The sequence below is a fragment of the Homalodisca vitripennis genome, chromosome 2, assembly GCF_021130785.1.
Source record: "Homalodisca vitripennis isolate AUS2020 chromosome 2, UT_GWSS_2.1, whole genome shotgun sequence".
Classification (NCBI taxonomy): domain Eukaryota; kingdom Metazoa; phylum Arthropoda; class Insecta; order Hemiptera; family Cicadellidae; genus Homalodisca; species Homalodisca vitripennis.
In genome coordinates, this window is record NC_060208.1 from 177,931,620 (window position 1) to 177,957,351 (window position 25,732).

At 34.3% G+C, this 25,732-nt stretch overlaps 1 protein-coding gene across 3 annotated transcripts in view; it reads right to left on the reverse strand.

Moving 5' to 3' along the window:
* Positions 1–1,033: 1,033 nt before the first annotated feature.
* The window catches only part of LOC124355092 (non-lysosomal glucosylceramidase), a 56,351-nt gene continuing 31,652 nt past the window's right edge, over positions 1,034–25,732 (reverse strand). For 2 of the 3 annotated variants that reach the window (XM_046806036.1, XM_046806038.1), the window contains exons 7-17: positions 23,996–24,114; positions 22,550–22,664; positions 21,301–21,433; positions 18,026–18,151; positions 15,850–15,966; positions 10,348–10,592; positions 8,327–8,585; positions 7,689–7,831; positions 5,335–5,441; positions 4,541–4,732; positions 1,034–3,573 (exon numbers count right to left, since the gene is read on the reverse strand). In XM_046806036.1, the coding sequence (XP_046661992.1) occupies positions 3,379–3,573; positions 4,541–4,732; positions 5,335–5,441; positions 7,689–7,831; positions 8,327–8,585; positions 10,348–10,592; positions 15,850–15,966; positions 18,026–18,151; positions 21,301–21,433; positions 22,550–22,664; positions 23,996–24,114 (1,751 nt within the window). In that variant the 3' untranslated portion in view covers positions 1,034–3,378. The remainder of the gene's footprint in view (positions 3,574–4,540; positions 4,733–5,334; positions 5,442–7,688; positions 7,832–8,326; positions 8,586–10,347; positions 10,593–15,849; positions 15,967–18,025; positions 18,152–21,300; positions 21,434–22,549; positions 22,665–23,995; positions 24,115–25,732) is intronic. The other variant, XM_046806037.1, reaches the window with a different exon arrangement.

The following is a 25,732-nucleotide window of genomic DNA, read 5'->3' on the forward strand; positions in this document are numbered from 1 at the left end:
TATGATGTTAAACTGCTACTTGAATGCGATCTGGAGGAGGTGAAAGAACTGCATGCAAGCCAGGTAACAAATGTCAGGATTATTTGAATGGAGGGAACAAAACAAATTCCTACACCTGGGTATATTCTGACATTCAGTTTGCCTCATACCCCAGAAACCATCAAAGCAGGATACCTCATTCTTTCAGTACGCTCTTGTTTTAGGAACCCCCAAAGAGGTTTTAAATGCCAAAAGTGCGGCCACTCAAGTAAATTTTGTAAAACCACAGAAATATATATGCAGTGTGCTGAAGAATACCACAATAAATAATCTGATATCCTGCACTCTTGTGCAGAAATTGCAAAGGGAAACTGTGAAGCTTCAAGAAATTGTAAAATATACTTAGAGAAAAAAGAAATAATATATATAGCCACTTTAAATAAGTTATTGTTTGTTGATGTTCGCAAGGAATACAGGAAAAGAACTGTTGGAAAGATTTATCTTACGCACAAGCTGCAGCTTCAACCCCTCAAAATATTCCTTCTTGCTCTAACTGTACACCATTGAAGGTGATGGTTAAGACCTTGATGAAAACAAATGACAAACGTCATAAGTCTCATCTCAGCTAATGATAACCCATGTCCTCAAGTCCAATGGAGGGCACCTACTACAAAGATATTGGGCAGTCTAGACACTCAAAACTGAAAATCCTTAAATCTGAAAACAAAAAAGATATAAAACAATTACCAAACAAACAAAAAAGAATTTCTCCTTATCATCGGTAAAAAAAACCTATCCATCTCAACCCATAGATTTTCTGTGATTGTTCAAAACTATGGAGCTTCTCTTAAAACACCTAATGAGCTGAAAATGCAATAAGATTATTTAATAGCACACAACAGTTCATAAGAAACTCATGTTCATTTTGAACCTTTAATTCTTTTTAATTTTTTCTAATCTGAAAAATGTATATAATGAATAGTTTTTCATACAACTGTATTTCAAAGGAAATGTCAGTATTTCGATAAGAAAGAATGAAAATAATAATTAACAATTTCCATTAAATATATGGTTTATTGATACATAAAACACAGAATACTATTAAAAAGTAAAACAACAATTATAGCACCATAATTAAAACATCAACTACAAGATGGCAACAAACCATTAAATAAAACATTGTTTTTTGCATACAAAATAAAATGTCACAATCACAATAAAAGTAAAAAACACAAATATGAATTTCAACCTTGTTTAATATAAGACATAAAATATTAATACGTAAAATGCTCATTATACTACATTACACTGTTGTGGTTGTGTATCACAGTCTTACTCATGACATGGTACATTTAAGGCAATTTACTTGTCGAATCCGCTTTATAAGACTATGATACGCTTAATATTGTAGGCAGCTCATATAATATACATACATGAAAGTGTCTCTTATATTTAAAGGTGACTTGCAGCTTCATTCAAATGTTATGTAGCACACAATAAACATAATAGAATGCATATATTTTTGAAAACAAAATCAATGGAACAATATTACAGATTTATATTGATGTAACATTTAACATATTTATAGTCGATTTTATGGACCTATTTGAACATGAAAATAATACTAAACAAACTAAACACAAATTGGCAAACATATTATACATATGCATACCTATCATATCAAATCTAATTGAGACACAAAATAACAGATGCTTAACATTATGTATTTATCTAGTCTGCAAGCACCTTTATCATATAAATATATTACCTTAGTTGAATTTTGCAACAAGATTCAACCTGTATACATAACCATTGTAAAAGGTCACTTTAACTCGTATAGTTCTCTAACAGAAATGTTCTATTGAGCAATGGTAAATGGGCATTAATGGACATTAATTGTAAAAGCTAAGCATATCAATACTATTGATTATATAAGACTAGTTAACTACTTGAGGTGGGACTAGGTACTGTCACTAAACATTTAAAATGCTTTACTTGAAGTGTATATAAATAAATAACATCAAATATAACTTACAATAAAATTACTAACTATAATAAAGAAATGAAAATTTGTATAAGGAAAAATGTATATTAAAATAATAAATGAATTACTGGTAATAATATTTTAAGTTACTTAACTTAAGTATGTCTTACAGAAATCTCACAACTGAAAATATAAATCCTGTTAATCACAATTGACGTCAACTATATAACATATAATATACCTAATTCATATGTACTGTGTGATCTAAAATGTAAACATGTTTTCCATTTTGAATCTTTCATATGTTTTCATTTTATTAATCCTTTTCATTCCATCAAATCAAGGATCCTACAAAAGCTCAGATATTTTACTTTGACAAAGCCTGCACATTGCAGCTTTTTCTTAATTTTAAACAAAATTTATATTCTTCGAAAACAAATTTTTTTACATAGTTACATTTACTTAATTCATTACAAAAATATTTCTTATTATTTTGTAAACAATAATGAAACCTAACTTTGCAATATTTTATACATGAAATCACAGCTGACTTAGCAGTCAACTGAGTCTGCAACACATTACAATAACAAACTAATAATTATTAAATGAGTTCTATGTTTCCATGTAATTCACCAAAGTTATTGAAAACATGTTAACAGATTCCAGCAAGTATTACAAAAGCGGGAGTAAAACTGGTATTAAAGGAGAAAACAAAACACAACAAATGGAACTTCCAGAATCCGCCGACTGTGCATAGCAAAAGGTTTACAACTTCCTCCTCCTCATTCTCAGGAGAAAAGATGTGACATTTCTCCTTACCATTGTATTCCATATTTAAAAGTAATGAAAAGAAAGAAATGAAGGATTCTAGATTAAGATGAATATTGATGAATTTCTTTATAATGTACAAGTGAACAGGTAGAAGGATTTAGATACTCTCAGTCATCGGTTGGGTGGTATAATGTTTCAAGTAGAATTCAAGTATTAAATACATTCTTGCTATTGTGCAGATACATTCCGTGGTGTCTCTTTCAAAGCTGAACAATTTATCTACATTGAATATTTATATCCATGGAGAAACTCACTGGAATGCTATGTACATTTGTCATCCAACAATCCACAGTGTTCAAAAATGTGTTTTGAAAATCTGGATAAATTTATTACTTCTGTGTGTTATTAAACTACTAATGTTCTACGTTATTAAAAAAAAAAAAAAAACATTAATAATAGTTTATATAACAAGTGATAACTAAAGCAATCAGAAAAGTTAAATAATTTAGGAACAATTTAATTCAATCATATGAAGAGACTTTGAAGTCACAACAGTTTAAATCAACTTCCTCCTTTAGACTTCTTCAGCCAGATTTTCAATGTAATGATTTAGTGATGACAATAGAGTTGAGCCCTCTAGAGTGTTACTCGCCAGAAGCTTGCTGCCGCCTCTGCCACGCCATCTGTATTGCCCAGATGCTCAAGGGCCGCATATATCCGATGGAACGGTAACTATTGGAGTGATGCAATGCTTCTGGTGTCTCGAATCCAAGACCTATGCGATTGTAGACCGTCTCGTAGATTCCACTTGCTGTGTGGAACCCTTCTTCAACCATGCCCTAAGGGTTCAAAAATGTTTGATTTCCTTTATCATTGATCTATCTTTAATTACATAAGACTTCTATCTTATTCATTGTAAAACCAAAGGAAGAAGGTTAATTCATCTTAAATTCTGTTCATAAATACATCTACATGTTCGACATTATCAAACAATCATCAAACAAATATCAGTGAACAACTTGTTAGAAATATTAAACAATTTTACAAACAATACGAATCTATTTAAATCAAATATTAACACTACGACTGGCAAAGCAAAAACATTGAGACACTAAGCTCTTTAACGTCTGTACTTTTTTTGAAAATAAACTGGCAACCAAACCGAACTTCACTTAGAAACTAACTTCACAAGAACAATCTTACTCTATATGAAAATTTCAATATATGCATTCAATAACCAATTAAGTACATTGCAGTTATCTATTTGATTCAATAGCAAATTAACATTAATATATATATATATATATATATATATATATATATATATATATATATATATTCAGACTTGAAATTGCAATCCCAAATCTAATTTTTACTGAAAGAAGTGGTTCAGAAAAAATGGATATACAGTCATCTAAGTGTAAGAATGTAGCGAATTCATGTACATGGATAAATGAAACCACACCTAATCAGTGGAAACGATTAATTAAAAATATCAATTCCATTTTTTTGAATGAAATTATTTAATTATTCATTCACAATGGTTTTAATTCTTGTATAATTGTCACTTTTAAGGGAAAAGTCCTGTTCTCCTTATATCTGTGTGAGCCATTCTGACAACACCAGTTTTCTGTGTGGGTTTTATCACTGACTTGTTCGAATTTATGGACATCTTATAAGAAATATTGATTAGTTTATCCTCACACAAAATAATAGTACACCTACTTCTTGGTGCACCTGCCATGGGACCTGTACTTCATAATTTGTCTATACAGTTTCTCTTGGATAATCTTCAGATTATCTTACCTCGAAAATCATGAGGGAAGCCAAGCCATAGGTGACACCCGTCCAAACCTCTTCACTTTGAATAGCAAAGTCATCAATGGTTCCCTCCGGCAACATTCCGTTGACAGCTCCCATCTTGCCATCTCGGAATCCCTTTACGTTCAGCCGGTATATGGTCTCAAGAGCACTCTTCACATTTGCTTGAGGAAACACCTGGGAGCATACAAGATAACTGTACAGTTATGCTAAATAAAACATGTATATAGAGAACATCAGAACATATTTTTAAATAATTATATCATTTTAAATAATATAAAAGTCTTGCATTTCTTTAAATTTTTAATCCAACTTGGAAGCTGTTTTTCTTTAATACTTTTACTACCACAGCTTAAGCAAGCTTACTACTGTTGAGCTTTCCTCATTAGATACTGCGCCGCTCTGTAGTCCTTTCCCATAACAATTACTGTTAAATGTTACTAGATTATAGTAATTAGGCCACTTTGCCGGGAAAATTATTTACTTTTATTTAGTTTTTGAACATTTCTATTCCAACGATTATTTAATGCTCTATAACAATATGGTATTATAACAACTATGGGTGTTTTTTTTACGTAAACACAGTGATGTTATGCAGTACCTTGTCAGATTTACAATTTTATACTACCATATGTTATAATTTGATTTTGAACTTCTTTGTCAGCTTATAACATTGTTTTATTCCACCTTGTACATGTTGTCACATGTTTGTGTAACAATGTACACCCTACTTACTGCACCATGTACTTCATAAATCAAAAACAAAATTACTAGCTTACCTCATCCGTGATAGAACATGCGTGTAAATACCAAAGACCACAGAGCTGATCTGCCATTACTGATGTGGAGTGGGGACGTTGTGCACTGTCAAAGTTGTAGTATTGGCCTGTAACATTTTTACGCTTGTATCATGAACAGCATCTTGAATTTCAGAAATTATTTCCTCCTAATTGATTTGTTAAATAAGTAAATCTTATGTCACAAAACAGAAGTACTTACTTGTCTAGCATCAATAAATATTCACAAGTGCTCAGAAATTCCTTTGTTCTGACAATATGAAAAGTGGTTTTCAAGTTTGGAAAAAGTTAAAAAATGAATAAAAATGTATTCAAATGAAGCTTACTTTATTAAAATGAGAACAATAGAGAACACATGCATATTTTTAAATACAAAAAATCTCACTTTTATAATATTAATCCAAAATGAGAGAGTAAAAATCTCTTATTTTCATTTTCTCTGAAATTCCTCTTCCTGCAATTATCAATGCTGAATGTACCAAGGCATTTGCAACTACCTTTATTACTCCTGTCAAAAGCAGATCATTCTTGCTAAAAGCCAAATTTATCTGTCAATTGTTTTGGGCGGCCTGCCAAGATCAAATTATGTGTTTTGCTATAGAGACTACCATGAACAAGGCTGAACAAAGTTTATGAATCGCTTCATGCAAAAAGGGTTTCAGTCACTAAAATGGATAAATTGAGTTAGTTACAGATTATGGTTGCTAATGACTACACCAACATTTAAACATTACGCATAAAGGGCTTCAGTCCCATTACTCTAACCTGCTAAAACTGTCAGTGAATACCTTCCAGTTGAACTTACACTGGGCACAGCAAAAACCGATGTGTCACTTAAATCTGGGCACTTAAATCCTTATGGATGTCTAGGAGCGGCACCGCAAATTTCGAGATTCTGGGGTTCAAGAGCAATTCAATAGCTCTAGTCTACTGTGGGAGATGACTGTTAGAGTTGGTGGGGTTTGTTTCCTAACCTCAGGTTTTTGCTAGCCTCAACAAGGGTGTGCCACCCCCTGCCTACTTTGACTGGAGAGGTTGGTTCAGAACTGGCCTCCCCTTCTTCCGGGGAGATATGACATTGAGATTAGTGCCCTAATTCTTCCTAATGGATCTCGATAGGATGCGGCCCCTACTCCCTAACCTTACCCATCCTGAATATCCTGTCACTTCGGAAGCAGCACTAAGGTTCTTATAGGACTAAGTGCAATTTATAACCTTCTTGTCCTAAAAGAACAATAAGAAAATGTAAGTATATATATATTTTAATAATAAAAGCATCATTTGTTAAGTAATTTATTATTTTTTGTTATTGTGTGTATTTAAGATTAATTTTTAGTTTGTATGTATTTAGAGTTTGGTTTTCACTTTTCAGTCAGGCTTGGCAAGGACATTTTATTTATGTAAGTTTTTTATGTGAAAAGTCTTATTTCTTTATGTGTTGATGATTTTATTTCAGAAATTGCTAAAGTGTTTGCAAATTGAGAAAATAAAGAACTTATTATTATATTATTTATTAGTATGTAAGAGTATGGGAGACCGAAAATCCCGAGCGCCTATTGAACATGAGAGAGATTCACATAAACTGAAAGTTTTTTATGCTATATCAAAGAAGAAGGTGTATGGTCCATTTTTTATTTTCAAGAGGCAACCACCAGAGGAATTGTTTACTTAGACATGCTGAGTGAATGGTTGATGCCTCAACTCGAGGAAGACAGTGATGACTATGTTTAGGTGCACCACCACACTGGCTATATGATGTAAGAGACTCTTGATGAGACTATAACGTAGCACTGGATTGGCAGTGCTGCTGACGACAATTTGCATCTCTTACGTTGACCTCCACGAAGCCCGGACTTAACTACACGCGATTTTTTGGTGGGGTTATGTGAAAGACAAGAGTTTTTGTTCTTCTTTTGCTGTTGAATCTATTAGAGCTCAGGCATCGCAATACTGCTGCAGTACAAGTGTTGATGAGACCCTTCAAGAAGTTTGATCAGAATTTGATTTTAGAATAGGTGTCTGCAAAGCAAGCCGAGGTTCACATATTGAGCACTTGTAGTATATGAGGTTTTTATCTTTCTAATGGTGTACTTCTCAGTTCTCAGTCTTATCTTTCTCAGTTAGTAAAACTTCGCTACAATTTTTGAACAAAGTTGTTTACTTCTTTTGTGTATACCCCATAATATTCACAGATCGAAGTTTCTATGCAAGAATAAGTGTACCCAAATCTGTACATCCATAAGAGACTGTGCTTATTCTATACTACTGTAAGTTTTGACATATACATACAATCTTAATAGAATATTGAATATATATATATATATATATATAGTTACCATTCCAGAGTTTTTTGTGGAAAGAAGCCTTTGCCTTTGTCAGTAGAGTGGAATACTTCTCAGCTACTTCTGGGCAGTCGAGAATAGCAGCCATCTTGGTCACACAGCACAGGCTGGCCAGCCATAGACTGCCACAGTAGGCACTATGGATAGACACAAATGTTATGAAACAATCAACATAAATTATATGTTTATTTGGATATGAATTATCAAACACTGTATACTGACAAAAACTTGTTAAACATCCATGAGCACATATGAAATTAAAAAATAAGAGGGACGAATTGTTTATAGAAAAAAGTGTAGCACACATTGCCAAAAATATGATTTTTATTTAGCTAAGTAATGCTGTGTAAAATAATCAATGAAAGTGTATTAGAAAGTAAACAAAATCCTTACGCCCATTTTAAAAATGTGAGAAACATTGAAAAAAAATTAAGTAGTTAAAAATGTTTTTATCTAAGTTCAACCATAATATATCAAATACTCCAAATATTGCCATTGAGTACAAACATACCACTTCATCTAATAATTTCTCCTTTCACTCTCTTTTATTTTGATAATTACTATGGTGGCAAAAAGTTCAGTAAATTTTAACGATACTGAAGCTCAATAACATCTATAACAGAAGGTTTCACCTGGTGCCGGTCATAATCCATGCATCATATGTCTGATCAGCAGCGCCTGCATTCTCGATGACACCATCACCGTCCGTGTCCCAGGTCTCGGCCTTGCTCATGACTGCCAACACCTGAGTCCACATGTCCCGCAGGTACTGAACGTTCCGGGACAGCACGTAGTCACGATAACACTGGAGCACAAACTTGAGGTTCAAGTCTCGCCACTCTGACACGTCGTGGATATTGTAGGCATTGATCAACACAAACGGCTCCTCACCTGGCCATGGACAATGTCTGTCAGTACCTTATAGTTATCATTTAAGTGAATATCAGTTAACCAATAGTTTTCTTTAAAATCCACAACGATCAGATATTGATGTTGACAGAATTATATAATCTTTATGCAAATTATGAATAATATTTCTAGTCATAACCTAAAGCTACCTAGCAATGTTATGACTAAAGAGTACAATTTTAGAAAACCTACCATGTACGTTTGAGCATTAAAAAAGAATGGAGAGAAAATATACTGCACTTTAGAAGCATACCACACGTGGTATACAGATGAGTCAAACACCAATAAGGCAACTGGAGCGGGCGTATTTTGGACTGCGAACTAAGCACTCTAAATCGCCGACTATTTTTAAGGCAGAGGTGTGAGCCATAGAAAATGTGTACAGTTTAATCTCATACGAAATTACAAAAAATGGCACATTGCCATCTTGTCCAGGGGTCAAGCGGTAACCAGAGTACTGAATTCTCCCATCGTTAACTCTAGTATGATGTGGAACTGTGAGCCGACCCTGTGAAAAATACAATAAACTTATACTCCTCTGCATGCAGGAGTTGCACAGAATTAAGAGGCTTAGGAAAGGTTATTCCACAAATTTAATTGAACCTGAACCAAAATGTGACATTGGCTGATATTTATCACAGCTAGCACATTACTAACAAGTACTTGGAGCTCAATTTGAACATCTGTTGTAAAAGATACAAAATAAAATTTATTTTTCACAGCTTATTTTGTATTGAAACTTTTTTTTGAGTGAACTTCGTTTAATGGACTTTCAATTTGACTGAACATCATTTACTTAAAGCCATGAGATTGAACAATAATCAACCAAATTGTCAGGTATGAAATTTAAATGCCCGTAACTCTGCACAGTATTAACCTTTTGAGGTCCGGTTTGTGAAATATAATTTCTCTGAAAAAGCCTTTTATTTGATACCAACTTCACCTATGCTTACATTGAAGATTTTTGACTGACTTCTCATGTACTGTCCTTTTGAAATGATGAAACATCAATAATGGCCTCAATAAGCAGTTCTGAGAACCCAAAAATTTCATTTTTGTAAGCAAAGCTCTTTTATAAGAGTTATAAGAGCTTTCTTATATTTTTTCTACCCAATAATGTATTATTGAAATAACAATATAATGAAATTATCACTTTAAAATTTCATTGACTGTTAACATATATTGTTATAATTATTTGATAGTTATAAATACATATTTGACACTATTCTGTACATTGCATATTATGAATAAAAAATATTTTGGTTGATTGAACCAAGACAGTAAAACCCTAATATACTTCAAAAACTGTTCCTACCCTAACTTTGGTGAATGCCAGGTGTCAAAGAAAATGTATAGAAAATTGGATATGATTACCAGACTCTGATTTGTATTTTACAAAAATCAATTGATACAAGAATAATCACACATTGAATAAAGTGAAAAAACAAATTATTATTTTTACTATTTTTTTCTTTGAAACAAAAACTCAAGATTTTTAACAGCTTTTCATTACATACAATAACAACAAAGCAAACTATATTTTCAAAATGAATCTATGTTATTGTAAGATTTGCAATAAGACTATTTTTAATCAGGCTCTTTTGTATTTAACACACTTATGGCACTTTTATTGGTATTAATCGCACATTATATTTCAAATACTGTTATCAAGCATCGCCAACCTGAAGAGTTATTAGAAAACCTTTAAATTGTAGTTATTGGAAAACCAAGACACATATCTTACTTGGGTCTCCCAGATCGTGAGGTATCGCATTGATATCCTTTCTGTTTGCAATCTTCCCATCGAATAGATGCACCCTCTGCTCGGTCTCCTCGCGCAACACTGTGTCACGGAAGTCAAACTGCAAACAGGCCTGCAGCTGGGGCCAGAGCTGCGAGAGCGTAAACGATGCATAGAAGTGAACATCATAGGTGTTGTACATCCGATACTCGTGACCTTCAAGGTACGCAAATCTACCAAATTCCCTCCTGCCAACAATTTAAACAAATTTACTGTTTCAACCTATTATTATTTCCCAGACAATGAAAATTGTTACTTTTAGTGGCATAATTGAAATTTTACATGCACTATAAATTTTGACCTCTATACAAAAATAAAAAACTTAAGTGATTTTAATTTTAATATTTATACTCCCAAAAAAAATAAATAATAATTTGTTAAAGTCTTAGTAGCTACTTTATAGTGCCACATCAAAAGTTATACATGCCTGAGAAGTCTAAAATTCATCTGTTATTCAATAAAATGTTCCTAATATATCTGTCATTAGGATTTATTGACCATCTGTCAGAGTAACATTACATTTAATATTTCATAGAGAGACAATTCATTTCTCTTCTACACCTCGCATCTGAACAGTAGTTTATTGAATCTTAAGATAAAAACCATTAAGTTTTCAGTCAACTTTTGTGTTATATGAACCTTCATTTACAAGATCAATTTTTGTGTCAAGTTACAACTTCTTTTTGCTTTTTTGAACAGTTATCGTTTTATAGCATCGATATATATATATATAGAGGGTGCGGCAGCATAACTTCCTTTTTTTCAAAACTCAATAAAAACGATTGTATGCATCAGAAAATATTGATTTATTTTTTATAATGTAGGTACATGTCTAAAGTTTTTATTTACATTGTTTTGAAGATCAAATCTGTTAGGTGACGTCCCCCATTCTCCATACATTGCGTAAGCCGATTTCTGGCGTTTGTCTTGACTGTTGTTAGCGTAGCAGGTGTTATGTTGGCAATTTCTTCTCGGTTGTTGGTCTTCAAATCTTGTAGGGTTTTTGGACGGTTCACATAAACACGGGATTTCAAAAAACCCCATAGAAAAAAATCACAAGGTGACAGATCGGGAGAGCGTGCCGGCCATTCCAAATCGCCTCTAATTGAGATAAGGCGCTCTGGAAAGTTTTCCCTCAAAACAGCCATCGATACTCTCGAAGTGTGTGCTGTTGCACCGTCTTGTTGGAACCAAGTGTCCCCCAAATCCAAATCTTTTAGCCATGAAAAAAAAAATTCTGTAGCATGTTTACATACCGGTCCGAAGTCACTGTCACTGTAACCTCATTTTCCTCAAAAAACCAGGGACCAATAATTCCAGCTGAGGAAATTGCACACCACACTGTGACTTTCGGTGAATGCAACGGCCTTTGATGCAATTCTCGAGGGTTGGTGTCAGCCCAGTAGCGCATGTTTTGTTTGTTAACCAACCCACACAAATGAAAATGGGCTTCATCACTAAAAAAAAACAATAGCACCCTCGGGAACGACATCAAGAAGAAGCTCACACGCGTTCATCCGAGAATTGAAGTCACGTTCTGAAAGTTCCTGCACTATCGCCATCTTATAGGGATGAAAATGAAGATCATCACGAAGAATTCTTCTCACAGAACGATCGGATAGTCCAAGGGCAGATGCGTGTTTGCGCGCAGAACGCCGTGGTGATCACAACATTGACGCTCTCACTGCTTCAATGTTCTCAGGTGATCTAACGGGCCGAGGGACTCCAGTTCTTCGTTTTGTCGCACTTGCAGTTTGTCTGAATGTAGTGACCCATGTAACAATTGATTTGCGGTCTGGGACGGGAGCCAACGGGGCTAAATTAAAGCGATTCCGAATTGCACGCTGTGTTGCAATCACCGAACATCCGCTTGAAAAGTAGGCCTCAACGGCAAAGGCACGCTCCTCACTATTCCAACGCATGATGGGGACTGAACCGTGTCGGGACAAAACTTTACAGTACCCCCTCTTGAATGAGACCACTAGCGCTCCGCTATGACATCAACTAACTGAATGGCGCGCATTTTAAAAAAGGAAGTTATGCTGCCGCACCCTGTATACAGGGTGACCATTAAGTCTTAGGACGACTTTATAACTTTTAAACGATAAGAGATATCACAACCAAATTTGGTATACTGTTATTGGAAATTGTAAGCTACTTTTCTGTGTACATAGTGGTCGGATTTCACCTTTGGGGGACGGCCCGTCGGGGGTTATAAGAAAATCTTTAATGACAGCCTATGTTGAGTTGTACATCATTTTAAATGTCTACTTGAACTGAAAACAATGCCGCAAACCGGACTTCAAAAGATTGGTCCAGTCGGAAGAAATCGCTGTTCAAAGTTTAAAAAAAGGTTAAAAAATACCATTAATACATAAGAGATAACTAATACTGTAGCTGTTAGAAGTTAACCCGTTGGCTGTTTCACAACGATATATCGTTGTAGATAGTTTTACCGAAAACTGTTTCACAACGATATATCGTTGTTGGTAGTTTTTCTGAAAACTGTTTCAGAACAATATATCGTTGTTTCGCAATCAATTTGTTTTAATGTAATTTTTTTAAATAAACCAGCGTAACTATATATCAATCAGTAGAGGAATACATGCTATACAAGAAAATAAGTGTTTATGCTCTTTTTACATACATCCGCTGTAATGAATCCAAGACCACTGCCACGATTCGAGTGGCCTTGGCATGCGGGCGGGCTTGCACTGGCAGTGCCAACACGAATCGCTCACTTGGTGCCTTTTGTTGTTTTCGCGGCTGCCTGTCTGTTCTTTTGAGGTTATTGTGCGCTGTTTACATTATCTCTGTGAAGTGTTATAATAATGAGTGGAAAACGATCAAAATCTCCCGTTAGGGAGAATACTCTAATAAACATTGTTCAAACTGCTGGTTTGAATTTCCGAAGTGACAGTGACTCCGAACATTCTTCTAATGTAGATAGCAGTGATTCTGATCAACAATCTAGCAATGATTTCATAGATGACACGGACGAGGATCCTAGTTATGATCCTTATCAACCATCAACCTCAACAGGACTTCAACGAGGTAACATACAATTACCAATTAGCAGCCGTAACCAGCTTGATGTGTCATCATCTGACTCTGAGGTAGATGAAACTCCGCCTACGCATAGGCCAAATCTATCAGTTCCGAAGCGTCGTAGGCGTTGTACAGTTAGTTTGGAAAGAACTGGGGCTAGTCAAAATGTCCCACAAAACGATACAACTGATAATCAAAATGTTCCACAAAATGATCCAGCTGACGATGATGATAGTAGTTGGGACGAAGTAGAGGAAGGCAATGATCCACCTTACAATCACCAATTTACATTTTCTGAAGTAAGTGGACCTAAACACTGCCCTCCACAAAACTCGAAACCTATAGAGTACATAAAACTGTTTTTATACAACTGCAATTTTGAATGTTTTTGTTACTGAGACAAACAGGTATGCTAGGAACTACATTGCTGACAATGAGCAGACCTTATCGCCTTTCAGTCGAGTCAGAAAGTGGGTAGATGTTACCCTAGCTGAGATGAAAGCTTTTTTGGCAATCATACTGAACATGGGCATGATCAACAAGCCTAGTATTGCCAGCTATTGGGATACCCATTTCAAACAAACCACTCCATTTTTTGGCAAAGTGATGACTTCAAATAGATTCATTTTGGTATTAAAATTTTTCCACATTGTAGATGTCACTAAACTAGTCCCTCACAGAAATCCTGGGTATGACCCTTGTGGTAGGTTTCAACCTATAATCGACCATGCAAACCGGCTGTTCAAGCTTCATTACAAGCCAACTAAAGCCCTATCTGTAGATGAGTCTTTGGTGGGAACTAAAAAACGAATTGGACTTACTCAGTACCTGCCCAAAAAAAAACACCACAAGTGGGGTATTAAATTGTGGGTCCTTTGCGATTCAATAACACGCTACTGTGTATCTTTTTACTGTTATAAAGGAGCTCAAAGATCAGAAGAAAATGAAAGAGTTGTTGAGACGGGTTTGGGAGGCACAGTTGTACTGACCTTGCTAAGAATGGCAAATTGTTTGGGAAAAGGGCACCATATGTTTCTTGACTTCAATTCTTTTACTTCAATTGCACTTGCTAGAACTTTGTACAGTCACCAAACTTTTGTTACTGGAACTATTAGGAAAGACAGGAAAGGTATACCTAAACAGTTATTGGGAAAGTATGCTGTTGGTCAAAAGACCTATGTAAGGAAAGGCCCAATGCTTATTATGGCGCATAGGGAAAAAAAGAGCAACTCCTCTCAATTTTGAATCCTATCAACTGACTGCCAGGCTGCTTCTGAGGCATACTCTATTAGAAGAAGTGGTCGTCTCCTTATAAAGACTAAAACTAAAATTGCCCATCAATACAACCGTGGTATGGGTGGTATCGATTCCTCTGACCAAATGTTGTATGTATATATGGATGAACGTAGAACTATGAAGCACGCAAAAAAGGTTATATTTAATGTTTTTGGCCGCATGGTGCTAAACGCATTCATCCTATACAAATTGAATACCACCGAACGGCGGCTACGTAGAGCTGATTTCATGAAGGAAATTGTGGGAGAACTTGCCTCAGAATGGATGGCTGTCAAATCTGTACCCCATAATCTTCAAGGCGGTGGAGATGGCCCTTCAGCTAATTTTGGACTTAGGAAGCTCCCAGAGAAGAAGGAAAAACTCTGTAGAATGTGTTCAGGTGACAACCATCCTGAAGGAAAAAAACGTAGATCGCGCACAGTGTGTGTAAAGTGCGGGCAGGGCGTTCACGCGGAATGCCTCGTCAAGCACGTGTGTCAGTAAAAAGTAAAAAAGTGTAAATAATGTAAATAGTGTGAAACATTTGTTTGTCCTTTAAAAATTAGCTTTCTATAAATATAATGAGCTTTTGTACACTTGCAGTAATGTACTTTATTTATTATTGACAAAGAGACCTTATAAGTAGCTGGTGAAAATTGCATCAAACTCATGTAAGTAACTATTTACTTATTTTTACTACAACTTGAACAGTTTTTAACCCAAATTACTTAAGATTTTCACGGTCTATTCATAATTAAATGTACTTTTAGGATATTATACTGTCAATTCACCCTCCTTAAAACAAATATATGTTTTATAGTTCCAAACTAAAAAAATAAAATAAAAAATAATACATATTTTTAAAAATCTATTGAATTTAATTGACATGATATATATTTAACTGTCCAATATATATACATGGATAATAAGCTTAATTGACAGTATAAGTTCACAAAACATTCTAGATGAATATAACTTTTGACATTTCCTCTCGTGAATGCAGAATGCCTGACAATTTAGTTGGGTAAGATAAAAAAAAAATGGAAATCTAGTTAAATCAGTTCCTCAGCCAACCCAACCATTGTTATAATGAACTTATATCTTTACTTTTTGTCAACAAACCTCGGATCTGTAGACGATAAAGACTCAACATCATCCATCAACAGCCACACTGTCCCTCCATCTGCCACATAGTAGACTTCGTTGAAAATTGCACTCTTATACCACTCAGGCAGTTTCCTGGAAAATGTACAACATATCACAACCATACACATCTAGAATACTAATACAAGACATTGTAACATAATATGTGTGTGTAAATATATATATATATATATATATATATATATATATATATATATATATATATATATATATATATATATATATATATATTTGTATAATTATATTATATTTTATTTTATTTTTAATTAAATTTAATTAATTACAAAATTAATTTTTATTTTTTTTTACCAAAGATAATTTTGTTTTAACAATTCAAATACAAAATCGCTTACCAAATAAAAATGATCGACCACTGGAGGGCAATCTCAATTAGTAAGGACAAACCATTGTTAAAATTGTATCTGATCCAATACTAGACATGACGTCCCCTTTACTGTAAACATCCAAGTCCAAGACAATTGGAGAAGAAATAAATCTAGACAAAGGTAACCTGGAGTAGTATACAGATGCTCCTGATTAATAGGTAAAATTACATGGATGAGATTGAGAATCACATAAATCCATTGAAGCAAAGAAGATGGCAAAGTGAAACTGCTTACACAAACACATCAACTGTAACTGGACCCAACAGGCAATGCCACTAAAATTGCCACTAATAATAGATGATGTGTACAGTTCATTTCCCAGAAAAGCTCCTAACAAAGTTTTGGAGATCACCGCAGTCATTCAGGCTGAAATCTACCCTGTTCTAGTCTGTACCAATATAGGATTGACAAGGAATTAGGTCTATCAATAGATAGCCAGGATCTTATAGCCAAGCTACTCTTTTGGCCCTTAAATTGACAAAAATTTCATCAAAGCTAGTATGGGAATGCTTTAAGACTTTATTTGTTCTACCTAATCTTAATTAACTACACGTCAGCTGGATTCCTGAACATTTTGATTCTGAAGGCAATGAACATGCTGACGAATCAACGAGAAATTTGAAGAAGCACTTTCTTGGGCCTGAATCAGCTTGTGGTAATAGTATTAGCCATTAGAAAATAGTTCATAGATAAGCACTTGTTGCAGAGTTTGCCAAGAAATTTATCACCCAGTTCACTACCTGGCTGAAGAAGCTAAGTAAAGGCCTTTTGAAACAAGTCATCTCTCGTATTATTGGACATGGTCAAATTCAGGGAATACTTGCACTCTTTGGATTGTGAAAAACTTGTGGTTTGGAGAAAGGCCCTATTTGGAAAATCAATAGCAAAATGATGATTTTGACATCAGTATTAGGTAGATGGTACAGGAGTAGGCAGGCCTTACTAACAGTGAGCTAGGAACCTAAAGGTCCTTATCTCCTTTCTAATCTAATCTAATAAAAATTAGTGTTTTTATGAGAGGGATAATTTTTTAATTGCACATACAAATTTCAAATCTAACTAGGCTTTACAGTTACCAAATTACTTTTTAAGTAATCTAAAACACACAAACTAAATGACAAACATTTTTACAATAAATTAAAAGCTTCTTTTTATAATTACAAAATTATCTAATAAAAGGATTTATTTATGGAAAGTTACACAAATATAAGAAAGTGCAATCTATAAAGCCTAATTAGATTTCAATTTTTTATGTACCCACCTATAAGTAAGGAGATACAAATAATGAATAGATCTGCTATTTTACTAAGTTTCTAAGATTATTTACTATTCTTTGAAAAGAAATTAGATTACAGTCAGCTAAATAAACTGGAACATACAAAAAAACTTTTTAAAATTGGCACTAATACATCAATGTGTGGTGATTTAGCCGCATATATAATACATCAGTATTTGGTTGTTTAGGAATATAAATCATGACACTAATATGTGAATAATTTCACTGCAATAAAAAATTAATGCATAGCCATTTGGGATCAACACATTGATATATCAGCTATGGTGAATTGGTTTGTTTTACCCATATATCAGGCTTCATTGTTCAGGAATATTCCAGATCCAAAATATCAGTGCAAATATATGCGTTGGATTACATTACCAATGTGTGTTTGACTGTCTATTTAGAAATAAAATAGGAATTCAATTTTGAAAAATTAGAGATAGATAGTTTAGTTAAATTCAGTACTTACAAGTCTTCTAAAATTGGCCTTTGCCATGCTGAAATCTCTTCTTCCCATCTACTGAAGTTTGCAAGTGAAAAGTGGCTTATCACTGGCCCAGCTTCACCATCTTTCCCAAAATACTTTGTGTAGTACCTGAAATATTGTAAGTAGTACATTAAATATAGGTGCAGAACGTAGACAAAAGCATTGATAATATCTTGACCAACAGATTGAGTTTAGTCAATAAAATAAAAAAAGAATTAAAACTAGAAATCAAACATGTTGCTGAATGTCTGGTAATAGTAAATAAAATAATAGAAGATTTGTTGGATATGTGCATGCAGTTTTTATAGTGATGAGCTATATAATTATAGCATCAGTTATATATAAACAGTTAAAAATATACTGTCATAATCATAGCAAAACATAACTAAAGTTTACAAGGAGATACCACATAACAATAACAAAATTTGTCTTATAGTTCCTGAGCAGTGACTTGAAAGAAGTGAATTTCTAAATATATATAGGTTGTTACCCACAACTTTGCATTAGAAAACATTTTTATATGGGATCTCCAACACTCACGAGATAAGTTATGTTAATTGGAAGATATCTCCAAAATCACTTCCGAAACATTCAACATCCAAGTTTAACAGCTAGTGGTTGGGAACTCTAAAAGTCGTCAAGTGAAAGTCAGTTTCTTACACTCAGAATATGAGATATCATGATTGTAAGTCCAAATCTGTATTTGAGATTGTGGTTTAAATTCAAGATTTTCGAGAGAACTATCTATCCCTTTGGAAATCACCACATGATTTAATTAAACTGTCACTATTAAACTACATCTGAGCACAAAATATCTTGAATTCATTTGTTATAGTAACAGCATGATGAGATGTTGCACAGCCCTCAAGAAATAAATGATTTGAGACATTTATGATAGCTGTCATTTATGTGTTCTTGTTTCAACAATACAATGGAATATACAATGGTAATTGACAACTGAATAGGATAACTGTACATGGTACTATTGTTTAGTAATAAGAAAAAAAAACCAGTCATACTATAACTGCAGAAGCATTTAACAGTGTAAATGATCAGTTTATGATCTGAAACTGAGAAACCTAAGACAAACTTCAACAGCTGAATTCATCGAACAGTCCGACAATAAATCAAAAGCCTTATGGCAGATAATAAACTCAGAAAGAAGAGGGAAAAAAGAAAGGAATACAAAAATACAGCTGAAAATCAACAATCAAATGACCAGTGATCCCGCAGAGGTGGCTGAACACCTGAACACATTCTTCACCCGGATAGCTGAAACCACCCTTCAACAACACTCGGACTTACCAGAGAAAGTCAATGATATGATCAACCTACAAACATTAGGAAACACCCATCAAGAGCTCCTTTTGAGTAGAACCACCCCTAAAGAAGTGGAAGATATAACTGACTCCCTAAAATCCAAATCCTCAAGTGGTGTCGATGACTACTCATCAAAGATGGTGAAACACCTCAAACATGAATTGACAACCCCCCTGGCAGGCATAATAAATAAATCCTTTCAAAATGGTCACTTTCCCTCAGACCTCAAAATAAGCAAAGTATACCCTCTGCACAAAAAAGGAGAAACGACAGAAACCCAAAACTATAGACCGATCTTTTTGATATCGACATTCTCCAAAATAATCGAAAAAATAGCACTGAGAAGTCTTATGAGCCACCTCAACCATCAACATCTTGTAACAGAAAGCCAACACGGATTTTTAAGAGGTAGGTCAACGACCTCTGCCATAGTGAGCCTGGTAGAGTTTCTTGTAGAACAAATTGACAAAGGAAATTTTGTCACAGCTGTATTTCTAGACTACAGCAAGGCCTTCGACTGCCTAGGGCATGAATTAATCTCAGAAAAACTAGAAGGCCTTGGAGTAAGACATTTGTCAAAAAGCTGGTTCATAAGCTACCTGAAAGGGCGAACGCAGGTCACAGAATTGCAACAAACCAAGAACCGTGTCACGAGCAAGCACCGCTCCAACCCATTGCCAGTGACACGTGGTGTGCCCCAAGGATCCGTCCTGGGACCAGTCTTATTCATACTGCTGACAAACGATTTTGCTAGCTATATTCAGAACCCGAATACAATGACAGTAATGTATGCAGACGATACAACGATACTGCTCAAAAACACCACTGCAAATGATCTTTACACAGACACAGCAACCGCTCTGAATAAAGCATTTCAATACTGTAAAGCAAATGACCTAGCAGTAAACCCCTCCAAGACATCCCAGATGAATTTCAGCAGGAAGAGAGAAGAAATTCTTGAGACCCCAGGCGTACTGATGGAAAGACATATGAAATTTCTCGGGCTAACCTTGGATGATAAGCTTTCCTGGAATCACCACGTAGACAGCATGTGCACGAAGATCAGCTCAGGTATTTACGTTGTGCGAAGGATCAAACAAATTGGTGGCCCTCAAGCAGCAAAAACAGCATATTATGCACTAATAGAAGCCCATATCAGATATGGCCTCATTATATGGGGAGGAACATCAGCTGCTAATGTCAACCGAATACTTATCCTTCAAAAAAAAGCAATAAGGGCTCTTGCAGACCTTGGGCCGCGGGAGTCCTGCCGAAAAGCATTCGAAACACTAGGAATAATGACTGTGGTGGCTCTCTACATACAGGAAGTCATACTGCACGTTGATAGAACAAATGTCCCTACAGGAAGAGACCTCCACTCCTATGATACCTGGCATGCGTCACAATGCATCCTGCCAATACATTGCACATCCCTTAAGGAGAAAAAACCAACATATGCTGGCCGAAGACTGAAAAACCTGCTCCCGCCAACCCTGGGAAGCCTGACAGGACTGGAGCTGAAGAAGGAACTTAAGAGGTGGCTGCTTGAGAGACCTGTCTACACTCTTCAAGAATTTATAGAAAACACCAACTGCATCAGGACAACATGAACATTTGAAGCAGAATATTAAGCCTTTAGTTTGAATCACTAATTTTGTACCTTGACTCTATCACATGTCTTGATGATATTGTAATAAAGAATGATTGATTGATTGATTGATAAAATAACATTTACCCTGCTCTGATCAACCATATATTGTAAAGATAATGAAGGCTCAACGTAGTATCACAGCACTAGATGAGCAAGTGATTAGATCCAATGCTGATTACACAGAGGATTAAATATAATGAAAAAATACATCAGAATTCATCCCGTTTCAAATAGTATGATGCTTTAAATACAAATTAAATCACATGGAAGTGCTACAGTAGCTCACCTGTAGTGCTCCTTGGTGTTGAGATGAAAGTGAATCCTAGGCATGTCCCAGACCAGAGCGAACTCCAAAGTTTTCATGTTCCCTGGGGGCACCTCCACGTAGGCACACACAGCACACGCCACCTCTCGACCTACTGGAGTCAAACTTGAGAGAACTTCCTCTAGTTATCTTTCCCTCCTACAATTTTGTTTAATATTTGCCAACCAGATAAATTAATTTGACCAAATTGTTCAGTTAGTTTCTGTTTTAATTCGAAAGAATTTTAATAAAAACAAGCTATTTATCAACTATTGGCTTGCTGAGTCCAAATGTGTAGCTTTAAAAAGTACTGTCAATCCTCACTTTCCACTATAGCCTGTGCTTCTATTATTCAAGCGGTATTCAAAGCAGCTGGATGCATTATTGTTGAAGAGGCAGGGATATATGAAACACATTATTACATGGTAACAGTCAAGAAAGCAATGTAGGAAAGTTACTTTTTTTATAGAAGAGAAAGTGTATGTGCCAATTCTGACATGCTGAGTTGTCATGTACTGTGAAAGAGAAATAATACAGTACAGACTATAAAGTGTAAAGGCTATAGACTTGTTTAATAAGCAAAATAGGAGTGACAAAGATAAACTAAATAAAATACAGGCAAATAAAGAGTGTTAGGATGAAAAAGAAATGTTAAAAGATAAAGAAAGAAGAACATAGGATAAAATTGTTTAAGCATGGGTAAGATATTACAAAACATGTTACAGTGGGAGCCACAAACAGGTCTAATGGACCAACTGACACAACTGATGAATGTATATGTGTGCTATGATGGAAAGGGAGCTGAATACTAAAAATAGGATACTAAATTACCTAGAAAAAGGAGGAAGCATGTATAACAAAGATGATTGACATGACTATTTGTAAAGCAAACCCTCGATTGTTGGAACCTGAACCGATTGATGGTGGTCCTTGTAAGGAAACTGTAATCTTACCAAAATGTTGTGAAACCTCTTTAAATTTTAAATTGTACCCATGCCACTGGCAGGGTTATTACTTTTTGTAAAACATGTTATCATATTCCAACAATTTAAAAATAAATTCTACTAGAATCTACTTTAATTCTCTCAATATTAAAATTATTATGGAAAGGATTTACTGATCAGCAAGGCAGTGGATGATCAGCATCTCCACAGCCAACATAATGTTAAGTGCTTACTTCAGTAACCAGGCTTGTGTTTAAAAACAGACTTAGAACAGAACAGAAACATACCAACTTTATCACTAGTCTGGGAAGTTAGTTGGCCATTCTTTGCTAAACTGTTCCACACTCCACTCCCATCACCATTGGGGTCAAAAGCAACAATTCGACTCACTGCTACATCTTCCTGCAATAATTTATAGAGATACAGTCATCAGTAAAATATGTAAACATTGTAACAGCATACACATGTGAATGTTGAATTTAGCTCCAGTTTACCTTCCTCTTAACACCAGCGCATGTAATCTGATGCTGTTACAGACTTGACTCCTGAAATCTACAGCCATTTTCATCTGAAGAAAAGTCAATAAAGAAGATGCTCAAAACGAACAATTTTCGTTTTGATGTCAGAGACATCTAGATTACAAAATATAGTCTATTCCAGGTGAATAAGCACTCTCACTGTCTCATCAGGTGCACAACTAAGTTCACTACGATGTTACTGACACAATCTTTAATCAAGGTGGAGTAACTGAGTTTTCTACACACATCATAGCCATGGTGGGAAGGGTTGATTTAATATGAGGACCTCCAGTTCATCTTCTTCTTAATGCAGCGTTTGGAATCTAATGCTGTTGCAGACTTGTCTTCTGGATCCATGTTCGAGATTGAAAAAAGTCGACGACAAAGAGCTAAATATAAAAAGTAAATAAAGCATTGACACAAAAAGTGGCCTTTTTCATGCAGCCACCAATACAGTGTGATTGCCAGACTTGTACGACAATATAAGAGCTTCAAACCTAGTGTGCCGAATGTTATCTATCTACTGCTGTCCAATTTCAGGCCCCAAACTTAACGCACTATTATCCACTACAACATGCAGAATGCAAAAGGAAAAGGTTTATCTATTTTCCATCATAATGCAAGACTAAATATGTTTTAATTTCAAGAATTTAATTATTAAAGTAGTGATTTATCAAATCAAATTACACTATGAAATGTTATCCATCATGTTCATAAAAATCGTGATACACCAAGAGAGATTTTAAATTTAGTGTGAGTAATTTTTTGATGAGAATTATGTGACTTACATGCTCGAATACCTCAGATCATATAACATTCTAGCAGTGGAATAGCTAATCCAAGGCTCAAAATATGTTATGAACAAATAACACAGGCAATTAATGAATACCCATACAAAACCCACTGTAAAAAACTGCTACTGTACTCTCAAAATTAATACCTAATAAATACTATTATTATTATTATTGAAGCCTAACATTGGTTACGTTTTAATGATTTTTTTATAATATTACAATGAAGTGATAAATAGAAGTAATTTGTGATATCCTTTTGGATCTCTTCTTACTATAAAAGAATATTAAACTTCACATAACCATCAACTTTGGAATGACACTGGTTTTAGTTATACTTACTACACGAGGCTGTTGTATAATGAGCTTTAAACCATCTACACATGGATTACCTCAGATTAAATAACAATCAGCAATGTCTTACCTTCACTAAGGCACTAAGACAGTAAGTGCAATCCATGTTGTCCACCAACTGGTGTATCTGGACCCCCGCCACCTGGACACCATCTCTGTTCACATCCATTGGCTCACTGTGACAGCTGCCTGCCGATCATTATATAAAGGAATGTCAAGAGCGAGTGACTTTTGTAAGTGGAAGGCAGTTGCCAGGCTTAACCACAAACATTAGTGGATAGATAGATAGCACAGGAAGAGTTAATAATGACTGTAGATCTAAAGATAGTACGATAAAAACAATAAAGAAGTTATACTTCCAACCAACTATTCGGATTATGCAGGTATAGCCACACATAATCTAGATGATTCCAATCTATATGTGGTCCTGAGTATTAATTAATCCAGTCTACTCTTAAAAGCTCTCTACCATAGTGATGGTACCAAATCACGGAACTGTTACTTGCTCACAGTAACAAGTCACAGTTAGACTGTTATCAGTGTGTTCTTCACAACACGTCCAGGGACCTACAAAGCCGCAAAAGGAATTTCAGGAGTCCAATCTGGAATTATTACTGCTGGAATAAACAATGAAATTGCTTCTTGTAATAATAATAACAACAATTTTAATGATTTTACAACATATTCTATTACAACATTTTTTAATTTACAGGTTTTCCAAATTTAATAATTTCTTATTTACTGAAAATAAATAACACTATTACTCCTAACCTTATACTAATTTGTTGGTTACAACTCATAAATTACCATATGCATTTATTTGAAAACACAAGTTGTTTTATAAACAAAAACTTTCAATAACTAAAAATAACACATGATCCTTGACACAAAATTTAAATAAAGTATATTTAAATAAAAAAATTTTAAGATGTAACATTTTATTTTTAAAATTTAATTTAACTCCACATATTTAAAAATTAAGATAATTAACTAAAAAGCTTTGAAAAAATTAATAATTTTGATCATGTATGTAAAATATAAAATAAGCATTGTATGTCTCTATAATAGTGGGCAGATATAAGAGTAATTCAAACTTGTTAAGTGGTCGTAGATTGGACATGTATGCATGATTATCGATCTCATCACAAAGCAATTCAGAACTTCGAAGTAAAATCACAGATTGAATCTATCAGCCAAATTCATAGTTAAGAATATCAATCTAAAGAACAATTCAGATTTGTTAAGTGAAGTCACAGATTGGACCTGTCTGCTACATTTACAGTTTCAAGATTCAAGATTCAAGATCTTTATGGGTCTTTAAACACATTCAATAGTGCAATAGACTTCGTCAAGTTACTAAAATATTCTAAACTAAAACTAAAACAAACTACTCAGATTCTACCTACTCAATCCAGCCTACCAGCAAATATATAGATCTATATAATTAATAACAACAATAACCAAACAACCAACAGATCTATATAAATTAACAATAATAAATAACTATTAACACATTTAACATGGATAAAATTTTAAAACTCAACAATATTAAAACTAAATAAATAACTGAATAAATAAATACATTGAGAGACAAAATTTAAAAAATTATTGTTGAGGTATCACAATTTAAGAATTTATCAACACAATAAAATATATTAAATTTTAACCAGCACTTCAAAACTGTTTTAAATTTGACTAAAGATACAGATCTAGCATCTAATGGTAACTTATTGAACAATTTAATTTTCATAAAAAGATGACTGCATTTTGTTTTGGTTAATTTAACTGGTAAGAGTTGTAACAAATG